Below are 10,454 nucleotides of genomic sequence, written 5' to 3' on the forward strand. Positions count from 1 at the left end.
ATAAGTTTTTGCGAAATTCTTTCATAAAACAGTTACAAAATAGTGAAAAAGTGAAAATGATTGAAGCTAACAAAAATTTCAATTTTTACTTTGTTCTGTGATTATTTTACGTTTCTGACCGATCAACTAAAAATGTCGCCTGAAAAGAATCACATCAATCACATTTGAAATGCTGCTCACTGACAGCCCTTATAGCTTAGTTAAAATAGCGTTTTCTCTATTACATTTTCAATGCATGTCTTTCAAGTGGAAGGGCGAAACAATTTCTTTTGCCGCCAAGTAAAGAAAAATTAGACTTGTCATGTGTCCACTAAAGCGTAGCTTTCTACCTCTTCTCGTTGTATTGGACAGGTAACGCTCGAAAATTTATTTACCGCATTTCATCGGGAAAGATGTAAACATGAATAATTTTGACTTACTTGTGTCCCGTTTCATGCGCAATAGTGAAGGCTGTTCCCAGGCCTCCATCTTTGCTTAAGGTGCAACTTCCGGTGAGGCTGCACATTCCTTGAACTTGAGCCAGTCCTTTTTTTCAAAGCGAATTGAAAAAAATCATGTCTTAATTCACGTTTTCATATCGACAGTTGGCGGGCAAGAAAACCGGTAAGTTCTTACCTGCAAATTTAACGTTCAACACACAGATTTTTTTTACAAATAGAAATATTATCAGATGAAATAATCAAATGTTCAAAATAGGTCGTAACTGATGATACTCTAGGGCTGCAATTCATTTAATAATCGACTTTAGAAAACATTTTCTTACCTAATACTTTCTCACAGCTCTGTCCTTTCTGATTGTCAAGGTTCCGACAAAAATCATATCTGCAATAAGATTGGTAGTTTTTTTTGTAGATAGAGCTATTTAGTTTCAATCGAGTATCGTAAAATTAAAACCAAAGTCCTAACTTTGGCCAATCAAAAAGGACGGAGACAATCCAATAAACCAATCAAAACTCGAAGTAATTACAGATAGCCGACACAAAGCGCGGGAAAATGTGCACGCGAGAGCCACGATTGGTTTGGTTTCACTTCTGATTAGTTGAAAAAGTGGCGCGAGAACTTTGAACCAATCACTGAGTGAAGCAATGCAAGGCCAAAGCAATTTACTAATTACTTTCGACACTCAATTAAAAACCGCTCTAGCAAATGGTTTGCACACAGGAGTTATGTTAAAAAATTGATGTGAAGTTGAATCGGTCGCGTGAGAGTAGCTCTGGAGAGAATTGTGCGACTTATGTCGTCAAAATTTATTGCATTGTTCAAAGTCCCTAGCGTGGCTTGCAACAGAGTACAATAGTTTTAAACAAAAACCGAAGTGGTTAGGATGGCCAGAATATCGAAATGAGCCAATGAGAATAGGATAATCACATGACTTTTGGAGGGCATATAGTTTATTTGTGGCCCGAGTAACGTCATTTGCGCCGGAGCGGAATTATTGTCAGTACACTCGGCCAAATCTTCCAAATTCATTTAACAAGGAAAAAATGTTTAAGAGAAATGTAGCATGAAACTATGGTATGGAAAGTTGTTGCAACAATACGATCAGCTAAACAAGAGCAAAAATTGAGAGAAAAAAAGCAAGAAAACTCATCCAGTATAAACTCGCGCCAACTCTGGCGTTGAAATAGTATCCTCAGGATCCCATTGGCCGAGCGAAGTTGTTTGACATCTCTGCAGCCAATGAGAATCGGGGCGGCAAATGCATTTTAGCCCCGGCATTTCCCGTTTGGCCCGCAAAAACTGGCACGCTGACAAAAATGCAAATCTATTGCGTGCAGCCCGGCGCAGAGGGCGGGAAAACAAGTGCGAGCTGGTGCCTGTTTCTCTTTCCTGACGTAATCGTTTCTTAAGGTCTCGGCCATTTACGCCTGTTTACAAGTCTCATGGATCATGGTTCATTTTATTCCACACTATTTACAAAAAAAGGGGGGTTGATAAAAAGTTATGAAAGTTAGGTTTCATGGAACAATCAGATAGCTGAAGCAAATTATGGTTATTAAAATACAACTTGAGATGTGTAGGATGGCCACAGAGACATACGCTTTCGAGTTGGCCATTCAAGCAAAAGCCCTGGGTTTCGTTGGCGTCTTTGGAGTGGATAACAAACGGCAAAGCATTAAAAATACTTATTTTTACACGAAAGCACTTTCGTGTGCCTTTGAAAATTGTTTTGCAAAAATCATGTAAGACTAAAAATAGGCGATCAGAATGTTCTGAACCAAAAAGTTGAGGAAAAGAATTGAGAATTGGCCACTATCAAAAATACCATGATACTCTTTGTTTGCCCTCCAAATTTTTGCACGAGCATGTTTTTATTTTCTCTTGGGACTCACAATAGATCGTTTTCACGTGACGTCACAGCGGCCATGTTGGTGTACAAGAACAATAGACGTTCTCTCCTTTGGGAACCAAACTCTATTTTTATGCATATTCCATGCATACATTTTGTATTGTTTTGTACACCAATATGGCCGCCAAGTCACGTGAGTGAAAACCATCTATAGTCTGCAAACTTTTGGAGGGCAAACAAAGAGTATTACGGTATTTTTAATGGCCAATTATCGAGTATGTATCATCACCGTGAAATTAGTGCCGCATGGTCAAAGTGATCCGGATTTTTGTCATCCACTGGGTTTTGTCCTTTGGCCCATTCGCAGAAACTATCCATGGTGTTACCCGCATGAGAACTTATAACAAGTCCTTCCTGCCATCAAACAAAGTGAACGAGTTAATGTATGCTCTGTATACGAGCGCGAGTCGCAGTAACAAAGTTAATAACTGTGTGTGAAAAAGGTCATGAAAATAATGAAACAATTCATATAAAATCAAAATCTAGTTAAACTATATTTATTAACCAGAGTTGTAACTGAAATAAATGCGTAACTATTAAACTCGACATCTGAATTAGCTTTCGAACTTTTGTCGAACGTAAGTCGAACTCAGTTGAATCGAAGTCAATTCAATTGAGTTCGACACAGCAGAAGTGCGACGTCTGAATCGGGCCTGAGTTTGCTGAGCATCGGACAAGCGTGCAAGAGGTCGTGAGTTCGACTCCGACCGGACCAACACTCGGGGTTTTCAAAGAACTGGGGAGAAATTGCCGCCTTGGTTATAGAGTGTTTTCACGTGACATCACGGCGGCCATGTTAGTGTACCAAACTAATCCTATGCAAATTCGTTCTTTTGTTTATGACTGCTGGTCACGTGAGTGAAAACGCTTCATAGTCCTTTTGCAACAGTTGGTCACGTGACCTCTGTTTTTACAAACATGATGATTCTGCTGAGTACATGAAGTTATTTTTCCAGAAATAAAAAAAGCAGCTTAAAATATGCTACCATGCCGATATTTGTAAGTAAATCGTTTAAACTGGTGTTTTTACAGTTGAAAGAAATTTTAGTAAGGATTTGTATGGGAAAACGACGCTTTGTCCTATAGTCATGCTTCAATGTTCTTCATACAAATCCTTGTATTTTCCTTAGTTTTCAAACCGCTTTGAAATTTTTCTCCGCGGATTGACATTGAAAATTTCCACCCTTGCACATTTATTCTCGCTTATTTGACCCTCGATAAGAATAGGAATCTTAGCTCTGTTTTTGGCGCTTAATTACGGAAATTTCCACTAGAGGGCAAAAGCTTGGAGGCAGTGTGGCCCAGCGGTTAGAGCGCTTGCCTTGAGATCCGGAGATCCCTGGTTCAACTTCCCAACTGCACTTGTAAATAGCCAACCGGTTTGCCTCCGGCCAGTTGGGATTCTTAACAGTTGTTGTTGTTCTGTTCTATCGTTTCGTTGAGTTTCATTGGCCCTGAAAAGCCCCCTATGGGGAGCGGTCAATTAAGTATGTATTGTATTGTAAGCTTTTTGTTCGTAAACAAAAGTATGGATTCTCGAGTGTTTAAATGATCATAAAATCTCTACCTTGAGTGGTATTTCTCTGAAAATTTGTATTCTGGCTAAGTCAAACACTGTCTTTGCATTTCTTGAATTTTTAAAACCCGAGCTTCAAGTTCACCAATTAGGAGTCACGTGACCTATTGTTGCAAAAGGCCGATTACATCCGAAAACATCTTTTCGGTTAAGGACTATAAAATAGGTCTCACAAGCCTTGCTAACAAACTCCTTGGGACGTTAAACATCCCATTATATCAAGAAAACCAAACAGTCGCTGCTTAGCAGTTGAGATTATTTGAAGAATAAAAGCTGTTTCATGCACAGTCGATTTGTTTTTTACCACAATATTCAACGCCAAAGAAAGTTTTTGTTTCAGAGCGTGACCAAAATCATAACTCAAAGAATGAGCACGCGTTGTCTATAACTTTTTCGCAATGTGATTGGTTTGATTCCCAAAATGAGCGTTCCTGATTGGCTATTACATTGCGTGACAAATTGACGCAAGCATGACGCGAGCAGCGTTATCTAGAGTCTTATCGACAACGGCAAATTAGCCAATGATATTGCGAGATTACAAGCAATTGTGGTAAAAATACTTACTTGATCGTGTTCTAGAATTAACAACTTGTGCAGGACGTACTTTATGTTAGCTCCAATGGAACTGTCTCCTAAAAGACTGTGAACCTGAAAAACAAATCTGATTTTATTTAATGCTTATTTTTAAAATATGATGTCCCTTTAAAATTAATCGCCGGTTTATTATGATTAATGTAACTCTACTTTGTTTACTAGTCTTCCCTCCCTCCCTCCCTTGACATCTGTTTGTTTGTCATAACCCTCCTTATAAATGCTTCTCTTGCTAGTTAACTAGCGTCCTCTTACCGGAAAGGCAGACAGGCCTTTTGTGGAACGCGTTCGAAGGAGTTGTCTCTGAATGAGTGAGTGAACTTTCTATCAATAGGGTAACCTACTAACCATAACTTATGGTCCTTGGGAACAAAACACGAGAAAGTAAAGTAGAATATGTTTGCCTACGTGTCAGGCGTTGAGAACAGCGCGCATGCAACGAAGAGGACGCGAAAGGTGTTCTCTCAGAGCACGCACTCTCCCTGCGCGTCCTTCTCTTGATTCGACTAATGCTACAAAGGCTATGACGCTTTTTACGTACGATGTTGATAAGGCTTGGCACATAAGTCTTGAGTTCTTCGACTCCATGGAAATCAACCATTTTCTTGTCTGCGACGACAAGCGTTTCTATGGTATATTCTTGATTGTAATTCACCGAAGTAGGCATGTCAAATACTTCTCTTTTACTGTAGCCATTCGTCATGTCTGCAAAAAAATAAAAGCTACATTTGCAGCACATCCTCACAGTTCCTTCCTTGCCACAGTAGGCAACTATAAGTTACGTTCGAGATCCACTGACTACTATGGTAACTGAGTACATGTAAGTGACAGACAGCAAGGATATGGGGAGTTGTCATCAATTCCAAGGGGTAGGAAGTCTTGCAAAACCCAATCGGCTCTGCGAGACAACGAAATCAGTACCACATACATGGTGAGATGCAGTAATTAATGTTCAGCAGAATAGTTGTTAAAGACTCATTCAACGGCGTCTTTACACAAACCCGGCTAAGAAAACCTCAAAATAATTACTTCACTTGCCTTCCACTCCACACCAGTTCTCAGATCGTTTTTCCACTCCGAGAGCAGTCCCAAGATTCTCTAGAGCTGAGACAGATCTCTTGTGGATCAAATGCGCACGAGTGCTGTTAGTGTCTTTTCTCAGACGATCGGGAAGTGGATTTATGACAAATGCATCATCTGCGGTGAGAATTATGCCACGCTTGGGGAAAAGAATCAAATAGTATGATTAACATATTATTTGTGTTGGTGTATATTTCCGTACTTCCAGGACAAGTTTCTTTTTATAATACTAGAATTACTCGATACTCAGGTGTAGTCCCTCATTTACTTTTATATACTTTTTGAGAATATCTTACGCTGTTAATGAATAAATTCGTCAAATATAGTTTTTAACAAGAGCTTTTGGCTCGGGACATTGAGTAAACATTCCCCACGTTTTTTGAGTCAACTTACTATTACTCTTTCTATTACACGATTTCGTGCCATCGATTTTCACATTTCGCAAAAAAAAAAAAAAAACCTGCAAGGCGAATAGAGGGCTTTTAAAATGGAGCTAGCAGCGTAAAAGGGTTTGACCATCATGGCATTCAACGAGTCATATTAAACACCGTGGAATAGATATAGGACTGACTGCATTTGCTACCCCTTACCCTAAATTTACTCTAAATTTATGTCAAAATACCATGGAATAAATTTTTTTCTGCTACTTAAAGATCTCTCTACATTAACTCTCCTTACCAGTCCATCGCAGTTGCTTAAAGCCACTTTTGCCTCCAGTCCTTCTGTTGAGTGCGCATGACCAGTGTAATGACAATGTTTAACATCAGAGGGAAATTCCGACTTTCGATTTCCACGAACTTCAATAACAAAGTTTGGCGAAAGGAGTTTTCCATTCATAGAAACATTTAAGTGCAAATTCTGGCCAAATACCGAAAGATAATAGAAAACCGGCTCTTCCATAGCACTTTCCAGGTCTCGGCGTTTCCTATGATTGCCATTCGATAGATCACTAAGAAACTTGCCATCCTTGTCGACTTCAACTGGATGCGTCACATGATAGTCTGGAACTAAACCAAAAATAGTCTGTAGGGTGTTAATCGAGGCCTGGTCAGCGCCAGCCAGAGTAAAATATCATGACAACTTCCTCTTAAGCAATGTATAGCGCTGATCATGTTTCGAGCCACTTTGCCCTGGAGGCCAATAACTTTTCGAGCCCGAAAAGCCATTTGGGAAACTGCTACCCACTCGTTTTGAAAAACTGGTCTTTTAATACGTTTTCAAGGTAACAAAAAGCAAAAGTGATTTTGAAGTTTGATTTCTTAAAAGTTGCTCGATACAAGAGAGAATTGTGGCTCCCGAAAAGTCTCGAAACTTTTGAGAAATGTGTCTCTAGTATAGTTTGCTAAAGGCTGGTTTATGATCATTACGATCGCTGTGATCTACTTGGAGAATGGTTTCCACGGAATCGCTGCCGATAGAAGTGAAGTCTATCTCAGCGGTCGTGCTCGCTGCGATCGCTGGTGATTGGTTTTCCAGTGATCACTACTACAGCTTGTCTCGCTTCCTTGAGAAATGGGTCGAAGAATAAGCTGATATCAATCTCTTTTTTTCCATTTTTGACGAAACGCAAAATTCAGCTCGACGTTTGCCGTTTGGCGTAAACCGGATACAAAATCTCCCTATTGTTGTTATAATACGTTTGGATACAATATATAACAATGCAAGTTATTTTGCATTCATGATAGGTCTGATCGTTTTTTTTATTGGCTCTAGTTAAAGAATTTACCGAACACTTTAAAACGTGCTTTGCGCACGCTAAACGAACCTATTGAGAGTATAATTGCAATTAAATTTCAGCACACGGTGATTATCGCAAATGAAATTCAGTGGCCTTATGAGCTCGCCAAACTAATCTATTCGCGAATGAAAAAAGAAATAAAAGAGCGATATCAATTATAAAGTTTCGTATCTGTTTTGTTTCTTTGCGGTAATTTAAAATTTGGCTCATTGTCGAGCATTGGAAAATTTGTTTCACCACGCGATTACCGTGAATCAAATCCGGCTGCATGTCTGGTTCTTTTTTTCTAATAACATTTCATTCGAATTTCCGCCCAACCTTTCTCGAGAAAAGAACATTTTTTAAAAGCTGAATGAAAAGCAGAGTGTATTTAAGTGAGTGTATTTTTTGCTTGGATGGAAAAATGTGTTTTTCACAGGAAAATTATAAAGACAACTAAAAACAATTGTTCTGTTTAATTCACATCTTTCGTAACTTTGAAGAGAGAAAACGATATCCAAATTACTTGAATCGGCTTTTGGTAGCAGTTCACGAAAGACCGGTTGAATGTTTCCACGGACAACGCCTTGTTATAGAAAAGTGTGCATTCGATTTCGATGGGCGAACAAAGAATTCCATGGAACCCTATACTCGAATATACAGATCTAAGCTTCGGCGTCTTACCCTCCCCTCACAGTGTTGTTTGCGCGCGAGTTTCTGAGCCCATTTGGCAAAACAATATTGTTGGGCGGCCGTGGAACAAGGCATTGCAAAGTGTTTCAACAATTTTGTCCGAGGTTGTTACTCCTCGTGTAATCTCTTTTCTATATTGAAATTCAAATTCCGACTCCTCCCTTTGTAACCCAGAAAAAAGAAAAAAATGTAAAAGGCAATGAATTTGAGCGGTTACGTACCACCTCTAAGAAACGGGGCGCCAAAAATCCTTTCTTTCTCATTGGGTGTAAGCAGATTGTGCAGATTCTAAAAACAGAACAACGTGAGATAAGTTTAACTCAAAATTGCCCGAAGTATATAGACGAAAATTGATTAGTTTTTTTCTTAGGTAAACGTTTTATAATATGAACATATTCTTACCGGGAACTCATTCACGTTTGCTGAAACCCGCGGAAGAAACAGAAGAGCGAAAATTTTAAAGAGAAGCCTTGAGAACATCATTCTGGAAAATGGCTTCCACCAGCACTCTGTGGGATGATCTGAAGCCTGTTATAGCAACAAAAAAAAAACCCAATTCGCGGAGAGCGAGCTTTCCCCAGAATAATTTGACTTTTAAATCAGGACGATGTTTACAATTTTTAATGTTTTTATCCTTTCGCTGATGAAGTAACGCTCGCAGCTGTGAGTCACTTCTCATTGTCTAATTCGGTTCCTCTTTTGGCGATTTCTCCATTAACGAACACGATTACATGCAAAAGACAAAAAGAAAACTACTTTCCATTGAATTGCATGGTCCTCCCTTTTCCATTCCCTCATTTCAGTGCCGTATTATTTCTCACATTGTTTTTTAAATGAAATGAAAAGTTCAACAAAGAACTTTAAATGCTAATCTCGGAAAACTATCAATGCTTGTAAAATAGAAGATTTTTTTCAGTACAACATTACTTTGATGCGGAAGCAATTGATGGTTGCTCTCCCGTTGTTTGAAGTCAAATTCCCTCGCGGAAACGACTTTCTGTTTTGACAGAAAAAAAGAATATTAAGAAGCCAATAAGTTTGTTGGCACAAGTAATTTCTTTCCAGAATACTAAGGTTTATACTCTTAATTGAAGATTCCACATTTATAATAAGATCCCCCGCGAGATCGAATTTTCTATAGGCGCAGATTTTGCTCACGAAAGTTATTTTAAAAAAACACGTAACTTTGACTTTTATTTCTATCAGATTAAGAGAAATTAGAATAAGTACACTTGTTTCAAATGCATTTTGGAGGATAAAACAAAAATACAGAATTCCTATCCAAGTGAAGAATGTTGCATTCTTTCATAGAAAAGATAAAAAAAATGCTTTAATGAGTAAGACTCATGCTTTCTGCAATGTTTATGCAAGTCTTTGGTTTATTATTATTTTTTTCATAAAATACGATATGAACCATGGTAATAAAAGCAACGTTTTTCGTTCTAAATGAATTGAATTTCTGCGGTCGCAAGGAAGGATAATCTACATGGGAATCAGGTTTAGTCTCAGAATTTCACGTTTCCTACAATTTGACGCGAAAGCTATCACACACTCCATCTTGTAAAATAATTTTATTTTGTGATCGTTAAGATAGAGAAAAATAGCTCTTTTCGTCGAAAAAGATCCTCCAAGCACAGATGATTAGCTTCGAGATGCTATCGACGCGGCTGCACCTACAATAGCTTACCTCACTAAAGAATGTAGGGTGTGTCTTTTCATCACCTTAAATTAAATAACGCTCTTCATTGAAAACGTAAAATAAAACAGCCATGAACTTAGCCTACCCAAAGTAGTAGAAGTCAAATATTTGAAATTTGTTTGTCAAGCGTTTTCTTCCGTTTAAAAAGCAAGATAGAATGACATTCTGTGTCAAAATATCTTCAGAATCACTCGTATTCAGACATACGGTCTTAACCACTGATTCAACAAAAAAAATTATATTTGCAGACCACGCGGCGCCGGAGGCTCTATAAACTTAAAAATGACGGAGATGTGGTGATAAGCCCTGGTGAGATCGAAAAACATAATTGGAGAATTCGTTGGATTGACGAATTTACATCCGGCATGTAATCTTGGCAAAGCTCTTAGTATTTATCAAATAATTTCACTCTGGCCCTTTGGTGTCAAAGCTCTTCGTTTGTCATCCCTAATTTTAGTGTTCGAGAGAATGTTGAACCCAACATTAAACTTTGTTTTTAGTGGATCCAATTCTGAATACATACAAGGAAAACACTAGATTATTATCAACGGTCTGGATAAAGAGCACATTGAGAAAAAGCCTTCCTCTGGAACTGCCGCTTGCACTAAAAAATGTACTGTGAGCCTTGTACCTGAGCATCCGGTGAATCGAGAAAAGCACTCACGATTTATTCGCATTCCGTTCAAAGTCTGTATGATTGTAAACTTTAAGGTAATGAGATGAATGAGATCGCAGGCGGAAATTTCAT

At 38.5% G+C, this 10,454-nt stretch overlaps 1 protein-coding gene across 2 annotated transcripts in view; it reads right to left on the bottom strand.

Moving 5' to 3' along the window:
• LOC138025162 (A disintegrin and metalloproteinase with thrombospondin motifs 6-like) overlaps positions 1–10,454 on the bottom strand; it is a 28,395-nt gene extending 17,941 nt beyond the window's left edge. The window contains exons 1-10 of one of the 2 annotated variants that reach the window (XM_068872369.1): positions 10,338–10,454; positions 8,410–8,535; positions 8,229–8,295; positions 6,276–6,604; positions 5,556–5,736; positions 5,059–5,222; positions 4,491–4,574; positions 2,580–2,704; positions 764–822; positions 420–525 (exon numbers count right to left, since the gene is read on the bottom strand). In XM_068872369.1, coding sequence (XP_068728470.1) covers positions 420–525; positions 764–822; positions 2,580–2,704; positions 4,491–4,574; positions 5,059–5,222; positions 5,556–5,736; positions 6,276–6,604; positions 8,229–8,295; positions 8,410–8,490 — 1,196 coding nt within the window. In that variant the 5' untranslated portion in view covers positions 8,491–8,535; positions 10,338–10,454. Of the gene's footprint in view, positions 1–419; positions 526–763; positions 823–2,579; positions 2,705–4,490; positions 4,575–5,058; positions 5,223–5,555; positions 5,737–6,275; positions 6,605–8,228; positions 8,296–8,409; positions 8,575–10,337 lie in introns of those variants that run through there. The other variant, XM_068872368.1, reaches the window with a different exon arrangement.

This window comes from Montipora capricornis, chromosome 2, assembly GCF_036669925.1.
Source record: "Montipora capricornis isolate CH-2021 chromosome 2, ASM3666992v2, whole genome shotgun sequence".
Taxonomy (NCBI): Eukaryota; Metazoa; Cnidaria; class Anthozoa; order Scleractinia; family Acroporidae; genus Montipora; species Montipora capricornis.